Here is a 14,688-nt window from a genome sequence, read left to right as displayed (position 1 = left end):
AACTCGTGCCTTCAATGAGGCTCTGAAAAAAATTTTCAATCGATCCAGATAAACGGATGAAAATCCAGTAATTTCCATATGCCAAAGTTAGCTGCGGATGTTGCTTCTTAATTTTCATGAATAATTCTGAATAAACTTGCTGGAAAAATAAATGATATTTTGGAGTATTTGTCTGATTAATCCATATTGAATAAGCAGTATGGATATGTGAAGTCATCATAGATACTCCAACTATTGGTGAATTACGTATAGTTTTTAGTAAAAATTGAAATATCGTTGTAAGTGTTAGATTTGAGCTTTAATTGAAGGATTATCAAAATGATATAAAATATCGAAATGAAACTAGTCACTGTCAATACTTACCGTAGATCCAACGCATGGAAATACAGAACTCAAATATGGATGTTTCAAACTGGTATATCAACTAGTACCCATACTAAGGCTTTATTCGAGTACTAATGAAGCTCTCAGTAACGATCTTGAGTGTCAAGTGAAATCTAGAGCGATAAACATTGTTCTAGATAAAGACACATGAATAAATACCGATGGAAGTGTTCCATCAGGTATCAATTCGAGTATGAGAAAGGTCATTATGTACTGATATCTAAATTGAGATTTGGAATAGTCCCAATTTTTCTATTTATACCGGTATCTGGTCTCATACGCATGCTTCAAGACATAAAAACAGTTAGTGTGACATTTATTGACGTATTAATTTGATGTTAATTGAGTAAAATGAAGTTCATTCTACTGGAGCATTCAATATCACCGCTTCATGCATTTAATTCAATCCATTTTCGTATGACGGCCTCTTTATTCTCCATGTTGATATTGCCCCCTGCGCCGCCATAACCCTAATGAGTGACGGACGTGAACTGAGACAACCCCCTTCACGTCATAACGGGAGTTCAGCCGCCTACTCGCACAGTGTTGTAAAGTTTCTCCGTTACTCCCACCATTCTCCCCATGTTCGACATTTCAACTGAAACTCACCCTCTCATTGGTCAATTTCAAACCCTTATAATTTAATCAATTCACCCACACAATTTTTTTCGCTATTTTTCCCAGTATCCCATCGACCCCTAGAATCGACCCATAACTGCTTGATGACCTCCCATGAGACACCCTGTATATGCTTATGGATATAAAAATACGTTGACTTGATTTAAAAAAATCCATGAAACGTTTTGTGTCCCTAATCTATTCCGCCATGCTTGACTTAGGAATATTTCATTCTTATTTTTATTTATCTTATTTATCTTATTATTCATTCTAAGATAAAATAAGATAAAATAAGAAATGATAATTTAAGATAAGACATATACATATATACCTACATACATACATAAATATGAATACATATTTATGTATACTTATGTATGCTTATGTATGCTTATGTATGCTTATGTATGCTTATGTATACTTATGTATGCTTATGTATACTTATGTATACTTAGGTATACTTATGTATGCTTACGTATGCTTATATATGCTTATGTATGCTTATGTATGCTTATGTATACTTATGTATGATTATGTATGCTTAAGTATACTTATGTATGCTTATACATACTTAGGAATATTTCATTCTTATTTTTATTTATCTTATTTTATTATCTTTATTTATTATCTTAATATTGAAGTTATCAAACGAGACCTCGAGAAAAGACTACGGTCGACCAGGGGAGGAAGATTAGAAATGACAATGAATTACCATGAAATATTTGTCAATATTTAATACTTGATGCAACTTGAATAGGTGAATCGATTATTATTTATCATAATAAAACCTTTTTTAAATCTTTATGAACAATTGAAATCTACTGATCCCAACTTTTTCTTTTCCAGTTTGAATCCTTCCCTCTCTTATATGATTGGACGAATTCGAGAATCATCTGGATAATTGGAAAATATTTTGTTGGAAGAAAGAAGAAAATGAAGTATTTCGAGTCAAATCGTCTCTCTTTCTGTTATTAACTTCCCGACCCGAAGGGAGGAAGTTATTGTAATGACCCCGAAAATCGAATGTGGAAATTTAAGCATTTCTCCACGTTTCATGGCCTTTGGAACCACTTCTGACCCTTTTCAGGTACCTGTCTATATGTGAGGATGTGTGTATGTGTGTGCGTACGTCTGTGACAAAAATTTTGTGCCACGATTCCTCCTGAACAAACGATGCGATTTGACTTTTTTTTTTTTAATCGCTGTATTTTCATGTGACTTGAACCTGATTAGATTATGGAGACGATCGTCTCAGCGTTTCTCCAGTTTTTTCCAAAAAACATTTGGAAAAAAGTCGAAAATTAGCGTTTTTTTGTAAACGAGACCATTTCTCCGTGCATAACGATGCGATTTCAAGTTTTTTTTGTTAGAAACGATGAATCTTGATATAACGCACAAATCATGGAATACTGGAAGACATTTAATCAGCAGTTCACTAGCTTTTTTCGAAATCGATATACATTCAAGAAACAATTTTACTTTTCTGATAAATTACATCTTTTCTCGATGCGGAATACGGCGATGTGTGTGCATGGGAGTGTGTGTGAGTGCGNCTATAAATGAAAGGAAAATATTGATCAGCGGTAGCTCTTGTGATTCAAAGGGAAACTCTATATTTCAATAAAGGGNTCTAGCGTTTTTTTGTAAACGAGACCATTTCTCCGTGCATAACGATGCGATTTCAAGTTTTTTTTGTTAGAAACGATGAATCTTGATATAACGCACAAATCATGGAATACTGGAAGACATTTAATCAGCAGTTCACTAGCTTTTTTCGAAATCGATATNGTGAAATGAATATTGATATTATATCTCTTCATTCTATAAGTCATAAAGAATAATCAATTAACAATAAGTCAATTATGATTTAGACTTGACCATTTTGAACTTACGGGTGGTACGCGCGCAACGCGCGCATATAGGTCTATTGTAAGAAAAATGAAAGAATGAAGATATTCTCTCAGAGATTTCTATTCTGGATGATAATAGAATGAAAATAAATCAACTCAATCATGAACACAGAGATCGCACTTGATTACCTGAATTTGAGGTTAATATGCTCGATTGCTAATACATTGATCGAAATTGATCTGTTGGCCAACATGGCGGCGTAATCGGAGGAAAAATGAAAAAGGATAGATGGAATAGAGGCGGAAAATTTGATTAGCTGAATGAATTCACATCAGAATTCACGTAAGGAATTCATTCATAGAAAATAAAAAAACGTTACAAAAAAAAAAGGAAAATTTATCGAGTTGAACAATCACATTATCAAAAAATAAATTTCTATTCCAATATTCTAATGTAACCCATTAATTTTTCAGTAGGAAAAGATATATCATGTGTCCTTAATTTTTTTTAAACTTAATTGTAAATCATAAATTCCACGAAATATCGGCTGAACAAATTAAAAGAAATTATTCATCAAATCGATTGAATGACAACATGAAAAACAAAGAAAAATTAATTTTTATGAAAATTGAAGCACAAGAAACTTAAAAAATAATTCCTTACAATAACTCAATGAAAAAATGAGACAGAATCATAGATTATCCGATAGATGTAATGAAGTGGAAATATTTTGATATATCATATAAATTTTTAGTGAGGAAAAATACATATGTGATTCATATTTCTTAGCTTGATTCCAAATCGTCATTTCCAACAGATATCAGCTAAACAAATGAGGGAAAATGATTTTCAAATTAAATGAATGAACAATCAACTAGAATGTATTCCTTAGATTTCTGATTTTATCATTTAAATTCAGGATAAAAAAAAACCTCCACATTACTATTGACGAAATTCGGAGTGAAGAACAACGGAAATGAGGTCAAATTAACTAAATGGCACAAGTAATTGGAGGAAAACTATAACAAATCATAAATTAGATGGAACTGAGTGAAAAATAAAGCAAACATTAAATACTGATTATGACTGATAATGTGATATAAAATAAACTGATATAAAATTCAATATTTTTTTATAGCGCAGAGAAGAAGCCCACCACTGCCCCTGCCCTTGGATTTGTCCTTGACAGCGTTGGACCAGAAACAGTTGAAGTTGTCGAGTAACTTGGGGCATGGCTGAGGAGGATTGATCTTCATGGTTTCCGAGATACACAAGATGTCAGCTAGGTCGTGTTCCACCAGGTCCCCCAGGTGGCAGAAGTTAGTCACATTCCAGAAAGCAATCGATAGGTCAGATGGGGTTCCCGGGTGGGGGGTTTCAGAGGACCGGCTCCTAAAAAATTTCCAGGCTTATTAATGTTGACAGGGGTTGGGAAAGTGGTGGTTGCGGGGATAGAGGGAAAAGACTGTGTCTGCAAAAGAGGTTGAGACTGAGAGAGAGGGGATTGGAGGGGATTTAGAGGTATTTTTAGTGTTGGACTTGGCTGGCTTCAGGACGTTGGTGTTCTTGTCCCATTGGTAAGGCACGCCATCGTCTGTGACATTCTGGTAGCGGACCCTAACAGTATAGTATTATTCACGAATTTTTGAGTAAAGAACAACGAAAATGAGCTCAAATTAACTTAATAACACAAGAAAGTGGAGGGAAACTATACATGTTATAAATAAAATTGTCACTCGAGAGAAAAAAACAAATCATAAGTTCGATGGAACCGAGTGAACAATAAAGAAGACATCGAATACTGATTATGATTGGGGTGAATCACGACTTCAAGGAAATGAAAATGAAGTAGAAAAATTCTATATGTAGAAAAATAATAATCCATCAGGTAGATATGACGAAGTGAAGTCGAATGAAATTGTCTAATTTCCAAGGTTATAATTTCAACCATTCGTAATATATGTGAATCCCTGACATGGTCAAATAAACTGAATTATGCAAGAAACTTGACAGAAGCTACAAATTTTTTCAAGAAAAAATGAATAATAAATCATAAATTGAATTAGATTGACTGAAAAATATGAGAAACATCAAATACTTGTGATCATTAGGAGGCGGAAAATCAAAATTTGAGAAAATTCTAATTTCTTATATGTTAAAGCAAATGACGAGAAACAAATGTAGAATCTCTGAATCAATTCGTCAGCAAATTCTTATTGGGAAATAATAATGAAATGATCGATGAATTGTTAGACAATGTGGGAAGCTTGACACCTTCCAATTTTGTGATTCAATTTATCACCCGCGTAAAAAAAAAGATTTCTCCCTAGGACTTGTTGAATAGAATGATCACGTCTTGCCGTTCATCTCTAGGTATCATGGGGAGAAATCGTCTAAATAATTTACTTTCCCTTGATGAAACCGAATTCCTGTCGTCCCTCTGGCTTCTTTTCTCACCATCAACGTCTGACTCTTGTTCGATTATTATCTTCATTGTTACTTTCCTGGAAAAGGGATAAAAAATGTATCTTAAAATTATTATTGAAGTAGATTAAAAAATAGTATTTGGAAATTTCAAATTCCATCAATTGTTACAAGGAAAAGAAAAAAGACATTTGTATGAATAGATGGTGATTATGATTCATGTTTTTATAAATAAAAAGAATGCACGAAATCTACCTTGAGGGTACTTAACCGATACCAAATATATACGAAGGACGCAGCAGGAAATTCTGAGGGCGAAGATTTTTATATACGCGGGTAATAAAAATTGAAATTGGGACCCGAGTTAAAATTACGACGATTATTAACACGTCGATACTGACTCCTCCAAAATCTAAGATCAAGATGGGTAAAAAATAGAAAATGTTAGGCGAAAAAAAAAACAGAAAAAATATGTGAAAATGTGATTCAAGTGCAACAATTCAGTAGCAAAGTGGTAAAGGGTAACAAGTCGATTTTCCATATCCCATTAAACATTGAATTATCTCGATACTGAGTGATTTTCGGGGAAAACATCAAAAAAGCTTTTTTGTAGATGAGAAAATTGTCCACAAAAAATGTTCTCTGATGTTTCCTCCTAGAATCACTCGTTAGTGAGATAATTCAATGAGATATGAAAAATCGACTTATTTACCACTTCGGTACTGAATTGAAATCATTCTGGCAGATGATTCATAATTTAGATGTTCCAAACAATTCGAACATTATAATCTCAATCACAGTCAACTATAATAGATTAAAACAAATAAATAAAAGTTTCAAGAAATTAGAATGAAATGAAAAAATCAGTTGATGAAGTAACAAATAAGCTAAGTGAGATAAGCATTTGATCTAGGAAATCTCTATTTAGATAGAACACTGAAGCCAACAGAATTTTCAAGAAGTGTAAAAGCATATTGTGCTCACCGAGTATTACGCTGAGCCAGCCTTCTGCCAGCACGGTGGCCTCGATGAATTTGCCCTCTGTGATTGACGAATTGCCTGTTGAAATACATTCGATTGTCTTCACTCTCCTTCCTCCTCATAGTAGGTAACGTTCGTCTAAAGGGTGGAGGTTGTCTCTGCCTCTGTGCTTGTCTCGGTCTCTGTGCTCCATCTGGGTTGTCTCCCTGTGCTTGTCTCGGACTCTGTGCTCCAGCTGGGTTGTCTCTCTGGGCTTGTCTTGATCTCTGTCTCTGTGCTCCAGCTGGGTTGTCTCTCTGGACTTGTCTCGGTCTCTGCCTCTGTGCTCCAGCTGGATTGTCCTGCTCTGGTTGTCTCAGTCTTTGTGCTCCAGCTGGGTTGTCACGCTCGGGTTGTCTTTGCCTCCCTTGAGCAGGTGAGAATCGTCCTCTGGGCTGATCTGGATTTGCTTGTCGAGGCTCATCTCTTAGTGGTGGCTGATCATGAGCCCTGTTATCTCATACGGCTTCCAAAGAAGATAACTCATCCCTCAGTCGACGGATGGTCTCCTCTCTATCCAAATCATTCGCCAACAAATCTAGCCTGCGCCTGTTTCGAGGCATAACCCTCGTCATCTCCAAATAATACGTCATCCTCATTGATCTCTTCAATGAGCACACGATTCTCCTCATCCATCTCCATATTGTCATCAAGCAAGAGATCATTCTGCTAAAAAATATCAAAATTATTACAAATTCTATGAATAAACATTCTACGCATGCATGATATTATCCATGTCAGTTTGAATGCCAAAGAAATTTCGTAAACTAATTTTCATTTCTCAATAATTGATTATTCAATTTGATATCTATCTCAATAATTGATTATTAAATTTGATATCGACTTTGAATTCTTGCGGAGGGAGCTAAGAATCAAGAATAAGAGGATGTCACACAGTGGAGAATACCAAACTTGTTCATGAATGATGAGTGAGAGTTATGAAAACTGAAAAAATAGGTAAATAATTACTCACAAGTTCTCTTTCCACTTGGTCCATAATTGATGATAATTAATGGCTTCTTTTCCCTTTTTTCCTTCTGTTTGACTGCAATTTTTATTCGTTTGGAGGGGAATTTTTTACTTTTTAACGAGATAACAAAAACACGTAGTTTCTCGTTACAAAGCACGAAGCAAATGACGCTTTGCCATTTCCACAGAGGATCCTCAGCACAAAATGGTTGCTTTTCACCACATTTTCATAAATATAGAGGTCCAGCTCAATTTTATGAAGGGGAAAAATGGCCACTGTACGAAACTCACAAAGATGAAAAATCAGGAATCACTTCGACCTCCCAGTTTTGAATTTTCAGTTCAATTCGGACTTGAACTAGCCCCACAATATGGAAATGAGTCGAATTTTTTTAGAAAAAATCAATTTTATCTTCAGAAATGTGACTTAACTATCCTTTTAATTGTTTATCAACACAATGGGGAGGAAATACATATTCTCATATGAAAGAGCACTTAGTAACTGACGCCTTCTGATTTCCACAGATGATCATTCACTTACAATGGCGCCCTTGTCACTCATTCCTCCCCTCCCCCACAAAAAAAACGAACGACGCATTCGGTGTGGTTTCATATAAAAAAAATGGCTACTGCTGATTGACAAAAATTATGTGAAAATTTCCTCAATTCTGATTTCTTCTATTTTTTTTTTTCAATCGCGTCAGTGATAAGAAATATGAAAATATCAAATAACAAGCGTTGCAAGGAGAATTCAAGTGACATATGTTGCTTTTTTTTAGTTCATCGAGACAATTCCGTAAAAATATGTCCTTTCACAAATGTTCAGGCATATCATTTTTATTATTATTTTATCATTTGTTATTTTCACGAATAGTTTACTAATAATTTTTTCTTTACTTTCGCCGGATTATTCACTCGATTCCCATATCTTGTATAGCATTTTCTGTTTCATTTGCATTTGTGATTTGAAGAATAATTCACAACAGTACACTATTATCCTCACATTTCAGTAGATTTTTCACTTAATTCCCATATCTTTTACGCAATTTTCGCTTTCACTTGCATTTTTGATTGAAAAATAACAAGATAATATTAACAATAAAGCATGAAATGACCGGCAACTTAGAAACAGCTGACACACGTGGGAATAACCTAACCGTACCCTCAGTGGTCTCAAGTCATCGATATTCACTATCGAGATATCGATATACTGAAATATCGAGACATAAAGGCGGAATCAAAACAAAACAAGTCAGAAGGAGAAGGTAAACATCGAAATGGATGAAATATCGATACATCGAACTCGACTCCGAACCAAAACAAAACAAACCAGAATAAACGTGTTTTGATGAAATTCATCGCACTGGCATACTTATATACAGGAAAGTCGGAAAATGAGTAGAGGGGGAAGGCGCTTCGGAATAAGTATAGCGGTAGTGGCCATTTCACGCATACATCTTGGCACGTATCACTCCCGCGATACTTGATTTTGTGGAAAAACACTGTATTTGATCATCTTAAATGAGAAGTTATTTTGTGGAAAATATTGTAATTGCTTATCTGGCAATGTTTGATGGAAATTGTAAAATTGTGTCAGATAAGAAAATTTCCAATGATAGAAATGTTCTTCCCTAGCGGGGAGGAATGTTATGCCCCAAAATAGGGTCAATAAATTAAGTAATAATTTATTTACAAAAGTGAAGAAGTTGAACAATGAATTGAGTTCAACTTGCTTCACTCATTATTTTACTAATTCAGCGTTCTATCTTTTTAATTGCTTAGAAAGGAAGCTAAAATTATGAAAAATTTAAATTTATTGGACGACGCAAAATTTATACTCTTACCTTTGAATAGTAAAGAAAATTGTCAAGTGGGTTTTAAATGGAATTTTCTAAGTGGAAAGGGATTTTATTATTAGGGAGATGATTCCGTTTCAAAGATAGTTGAAGATCAAGAAATCTAGAGTTGAATTTGATTTTAATTGTGAATTTAGAATCATTAGATTTACAAAAACAGAAGTATTTAATTTACAACAATTTAACAACTGAATTACTTCGAATTTCTCTACCCCTGGAATGATCTGAAGAATCTAATTTTGGTTTTATATCACAATTTTTGTTACTCACAGTTCAGTCTGATTTTTACAGTTATATGGTTTTATTTGTAGATCCCTGGGGGAGTCCGCAATTTCCTCACCAGCAATTAGTCGTGCTAAACGTTATTATGGATACTTTCGTGAAGACATTTTCTTCTACTCGTTAGACTATTTTTACAAATTTTTGAAAATTGAATTTTAGAGTTTGAGTGAGACTGTCCATAACGTGACACAATAATCGAACTCCTTATGTGTATGAGAAGTCACCGCTCTCGGTTAAAGAAATTTGATTTCCGGGTAATTCCAATTGTTCGTAGCACTATTAATACGGCAACTATCCCGTATGATTTCGACTCTGCGAATTATTGAGGGAGGAATGTTTGAAAAACCGGACAGATTAAGTGAACTATTTCCACCAGAATTGTTACTGCTCCGTCACTGCTTCAAGACGGAATAATATTTTATTTTTCTGCAATTTCGTATGGTTTTCCCACTTTTAAATCATCATCGGAGAAGTAGTTCACGCGGTTTTGGAGGATTTTGGTTTATCGTTTCTCAATTATTCCTTCATGTACGAATTTTTATATTGAGAAACGGGGGCATGCTGATGAAGCATTTCATCACTCTTGTTCTCAATTCCATTGTTTTTGGATTTATTGAGTTCGGGTGATGAAAATGCTCTCATAATTATATGATTTATTATTTTACATTATGTCTATATTTTAATTTTTAGTTAATTTTAGCATAAAATTTTTAGACATTACAGCCCCCGCTCAAAAGTATTTTTCAATTCAATTTGGAAATAATTTTGAGAAGCTAAAATTTTTTAATTTTTATGTGTAAGTTTCATTTCATTCTTTTATTATTTTGATGGAGTATTTTAGCAATGTAATCGCACACCGAGCGGTGACCGTGAGCGGCAACGTGCTGACGGGGAAATTTTTGTGAACTCTGATTACATTTCGTTTCCGATTCACCTGTCAGTTTTCTTCTTTCGGTTGTCCAGTTTACTTGTGTCAATCAGATTCTTTTGGTATTTTTGTCTGTTCGATGCCGGGTCTGAGATCTGTGGAGTTATGGATCGATGGGCGAGATATTAACGAATTCTTACGGGAGCGCGAGAGGGACCAGAACACAACACTTTTTTTAACTCAGTCAATTTAATCACAATAAAAAGGCAATATTTACACGTGCTGATTTCATTACAATAATCGAGAAGATCAAACAAATGCACGGGTCACAATATTATCGAATAATTCGCAGAACTTAAAACGCAGAGCAATTATACGCGGAACAAACAATAGAACGATTCGAAGAAAGTCAAACTACACTGTCCGAAGGCCGAAATGCAAATCAGGCCGATTAAAAGACCGCAAGGTGGCAAGGTGTCTATCATCGAGGGTCCGAACGTTCCTCAATTTAAATGGGGGCATTCACTGGACACCTGTCCATCAAGTGGCGCCTCAGATGTCAGAGGTGAGAGGCCACTGGTCACTTTAGACTGTTGCGCAGGTCAGTTGTGCATAGGCCATGCATGCATGCGAGCGAAGTTTGTGTGAGTGCATGCGTGTCTGTGAGTGTGTGTGTGTGTGTGGGAAATAAATATTCGGTGGAAAACCGAACCTTCTCCTCCGCCGTCAGCAATCGCTGACACCTTTTTTCGCAGTTCTGCAACAAAAAAAAGATTAATCGAACTCAGACCAATAAGTGTTCGAAGAGCAACATCACCGATTGAGCTCATCAGAGACAACCAACTGGGAGTACTGCCAGAATCGTTGGAGTCGTAAATTCCGTCTGGTTCCGGTACTCACGTCTAATTTGAGCCAGTTTCCAAGGCGAAGGTCGTAAGTCCTCGGCATGAGCTGGTCCGAAAATGGACTAACGATGAACCCAACGGAGTAGAGCTGACTTCACATGAGACGATCCTTGGTAACGCTGGTCGCGAAGATCTTATGTGTCGCTGGTCGAGACGGGCAGCAGAGCGAGCTTTGAGATGGGCCGCTGAAGAGTTGAACTAGACTTCCTGATGGTAACCACCCTGGTGAGTCCATCTCTACCAGGATGAAGAGCGATGACGCGAGCGACAGGCCACTTCGTCGGTGAGAATCTCTCGTCGGTGAGAAGGACTATAGAACCAATCCTGATGTCGTGAGATGCGTGGTGTCACTTCGAGATGGACTGCAGATGCTGGAGATATCTAATAGACCACTGTTTCCAAAAGTACTGGACCTTCTGCTGGATGAGCTGCCAACGGGACAAACGAGCGACGTTCAAATCGTCCAGAGAAGGCTCAGGTACCGCAGCCGACGCTTGGCCAATCAGGAAATGTCCTGGTGTGAGAGCACTGATTTCATCAGTATCCTCCGAGAGCGATTCAAGTGGTCGAGAGTTGAGCACGGCTTCGATTTGTGCAAGTAAAGTTCCTCAAAAGTGAGTAGAGCTTCGCCGATCGTTTTGTTGAGATGGAACTTCACCGACTTCATCGCAGCTTCCCATTTACTTCCAAAGTGTGGAGCACCTGGACGATTGAAAACCACTTTGTTCCATCGTTGAGCAAGAGATGAGTGAGCTGGTCAGATTCCTTAGACGCCATTGAGAAGAACTTCTTCAACTCTTTATCGGCTCCGAAGAAATTTGTGCAGGAATCGGAAAACAGATTCCTACATAGTCCGCGCCGGGCAGCGAAACGACGATACACAGCTATGAAGCCTTCAGCTGAATAGTCTGATACGACTTCGAGATGAACCGCAGACGTAGCTATACAAATGAAGATTGCGAGCCATTCTTTGTGTGATTTATGACCACGTCCTTTCCATGAGCGAAGCGATACTGGTCCGGTGTAATCAACTCCAGTGTTGAGGAACGCGCGGAATGAGACGGGCAACGGGGAGCTGACCCATTAGCTGTTGAGCTCTGATTCCTCACTATCTAGCGCAGGGAACGCACTTCAAAATAAACGACCTAACTGGAGCTCTTCCTCTGAGGATCCAGTAGGATTGTCTGAGCTGGCCATGTGTGAGCTGCGTTCCTCCATGAAGAGTTCTGAGATAAGCATCCTCCATGATAAGCTGGGCAAGCTGAGACTCCTTGGGTAGGATGACTGGATGTTTGTTTTCGCCGTCGAGCTGAGCAAACTTTAGCCTTCCGCCAACACGAAGAACTCCCTGGCAGTCGAGAAACACTGTCAATCGAGTGAGAGGATGCGATGCGTTAAGTTTTTGTCCTCTGGACCAGGTTGTCAGCTCAGTGGAGAAATGCGCTGACTGACAGGTCTTGATCCAGAAGAGTTGAGCTTGTTCGATGTCACCAGGGTTTAGCGATGTTTTTAACGAAGATCCAGGAACTTTCTTGAGCCGAGAAATAAAACGCTGACAAATAGCTGTAACTCTGAGCAGCTTAATGAGCGAGGAATAACGATGGACTATATCCCAAATTTCTGGGCGCTGGACTTTCGCGTTGAACACGACACCCGGCTTCTCCTCCAGGTCGGCTAGTGCCACTGGGGAGACATAGAGATGACCGCGACGATGAGCTTTTCTTAAGCCACGATGGAACTGGCCACTAGAGCTTATGTGACGAGAGCTGAGGTGTGGTTAGACAACGAAATGCACAATTAGCGTGGTTCTCTTTACCAGGAACGAGTCTCCATTATTCGTTCGTAATCTCTTGGATGCGCTGGACATGGTTTCTAACAAATTCCTTCCATCTGGAAGGGTGCGCGCTGTTACATGTGAGCGAAACTGACGAGTCGGTCCATAAGTACATCGGAACTTCGGAGAAGTTAAGCTGATCTTTGACGTACTTCACGAGTTTGGTAAGAAGAACAGCAACTGTGAGCTCCAGTCTTGGTATTGTCAGCCGTTCGAGCGAGACTACTTTCTTTCTTGAACAGACCAACGAAATCCGAGGCTCTTCATTTCCATTGAAGACCTTGAGATAGACTGCGACTGACATCGGGAGAACAGAAGTATCTGAGAATCCATGGATTTCGATCGATGAATTCTCGAGCAGACCTAGCCATCTTGATATGGATAGGAAACACTACGGAAACCTTTCCAACACTGAGCTACTTGTTCTGGAACTTCCTCATCCCAGCCGAGCTTACCAATCCAAGTCTCCTGCATGAGCAGTTTTCCCCTGATCACGACAGAAGATAGAAATCCGAGCGGGTCATAGATCGGAGCGATCTCTGAGAGGATGTTCCTCTTAAAGACTTTCGAATCAACGCTGGTCTGACTTGAGACGACGAAATTGTCCGAGCTAGGCTGCCACGATACACCAAGAATCCGCGTCCCCGAATCCTCATAAACTCGGTGGTCATTGGAGTTACAATCGGGATCGAGCCACTTGAGTAGCGCTGGACTATTACCATGCCATTTTGCCAGAGGCATTCCTCCAGCAGCACAGAGATCACGAACCTGACGAGCGGTTTCTATGAGCTGGTCATGAGAGTCTGCTCCTCCACAAATATCGTCGACATATCTTTCATTTATGATGGGTGAGACGGCCATTGGGAATCTGTGTCCTTCATCCTCAGCAAGTTGAAGATGAACACGATTCGCGAGGAATGGAGCTGATCTAGTGCCATAAGTAACGGTGAGGGAAATAAGTCACGCCATGGTCTCCACTCTCTGTAAATTCCAGAGAACTTCGAAAATTCAATTTCCGGTAAGGCTCTGCGAGTTGTGTGAGACGAGTTAGCGCCGAGCTGAGAGCCCCTCCTAGATTGGTTTAGGGTAGGAGCTCCTTTCAACTCCATTACCTGAGCGAGTGCGACTTTAGCAGAGCGAAAAGTCGCAAGCGTTTTATCAAACACTTGAGTCTTGAAATACGGAATTCCCAGAAGACCTTCCACTTTAGCACTACTCGCTATGAGCCTCTCGTGAGCAACTTCAAACTGCTCCCAATATGACAAGAGAATGTCGAAAATTGACTCAAGTGCGGAAACCCCGAGCTGCGATGCATCCGTCTTCTTCGTATCCGAGAGACTTTCTTCAATGAGAGTCGCACGCGATATCTGTAGGTTGATAACCGCGTCGAGAGAAGTCATATTCAAAAACAAAACAAAACGAAATCCAAAAAACATTAAAAAACCAAAACAAAACAATCGCGTAAAAAGTGTAATAGTGGATTTCGGTTGTCCGGAAAAGGCGCGCTAAAAATAACTGAAGACTGAAAAGCATAGGTTCGACGGTTCCCAAAAGCGTAGGACCAAAAAAAAACAATAAAATGCCTATTACCTTCACCCTTCTAACGTGACATTTTTGCATAGGGGTTAAAAATGCCTATTACCTTCGCCCTTCTTCCCCTGAATCTAGTTAAACTCA

General features: G+C 38.1%; 2 protein-coding genes across 2 annotated transcripts; both read right to left on the bottom strand.

The window, feature by feature from the left end:
• Positions 1-3,570: 3,570 nt before the first annotated feature.
• Positions 3,571-11,220, bottom strand: LOC107045163 (octapeptide-repeat protein T2). The gene is made up of 5 exons (XM_015267324.1): positions 11,173-11,220; positions 10,985-11,029; positions 6,832-6,966; positions 6,262-6,734; positions 3,571-5,357 (listed from the first exon to the last, which is right to left on the bottom strand). The coding sequence occupies exons 1-5, from the start codon at positions 11,218-11,220 to the stop codon at positions 5,180-5,182; spliced, it is 879 nt and encodes a 292-aa protein (XP_015122810.1). The 3' UTR covers positions 3,571-5,179.
• A 1,065-nt stretch (positions 11,221-12,285) lies between these two features.
• LOC107045162 lies at positions 12,286-14,411 on the bottom strand. The gene is made up of 4 exons (XM_015267322.1): positions 14,124-14,411; positions 13,413-13,779; positions 13,125-13,332; positions 12,286-12,943 (listed from the first exon to the last, which is right to left on the bottom strand). Exons 1-4 carry the CDS (start codon positions 14,409-14,411, stop codon positions 12,286-12,288), a joined length of 1,521 nt encoding a protein of 506 aa, XP_015122808.1.
• Positions 14,412-14,688: the final 277 nt, after the last annotated feature.

Source organism: Diachasma alloeum, unplaced genomic scaffold, assembly GCF_001412515.2.
Source record: "Diachasma alloeum isolate Michigan unplaced genomic scaffold, Dall2.0 Dall_scaffold_00880, whole genome shotgun sequence".
NCBI classification, from domain to species: Eukaryota; Metazoa; Arthropoda; class Insecta; order Hymenoptera; family Braconidae; genus Diachasma; species Diachasma alloeum.
The sequence above is the reverse complement of the archived record's forward strand: the minus strand, read 5'-3'. Positions and strand labels throughout refer to the sequence as shown.

What these genes read in the sequence shown, in the direction of transcription:
- LOC107045162 (XM_015267322.1), bottom strand. Translation starts at nt 14,411, where the DNA reads ATGACTTCTCTCGACGCGGTTATCAACCTACAGATATCGCGTGCGACT. An exon ending in CTAAAGTCGCACTCGCTCAG is followed by an intron (nt 13,780 to 14,123) that starts GTAATGGAGTTG and finishes ACCGCTCGTCAG; the next exon opens with GTTCGTGATCTCTGTGCTGC. An exon ending in AGTAGCTCAGTGTTGGAAAG is followed by an intron (nt 13,333 to 13,412) that starts GTTTCCGTAGTG and finishes ATGGATTCTCAG; the next exon opens with ATACTTCTGTTCTCCCGATG.
- LOC107045163 (XM_015267324.1), bottom strand. Translation starts at nt 11,220, where the DNA reads ATGCCGAGGACTTACGACCTTCGCCTTGGAAACTGGCTCAAATTAGAC. An exon ending in GAAACTGGCTCAAATTAGAC is followed by an intron (nt 11,030 to 11,172) that starts GTGAGTACCGGA and finishes TTTTTGTTGCAG; the next exon opens with AACTGCGAAAAAAGGTGTCA. An exon ending in AACAGGCGCAGGCTAGATTT is followed by an intron (nt 6,735 to 6,831) that starts GTTGGCGAATGA and finishes GCTCATGATCAG; the next exon opens with CCACCACTAAGAGATGAGCC.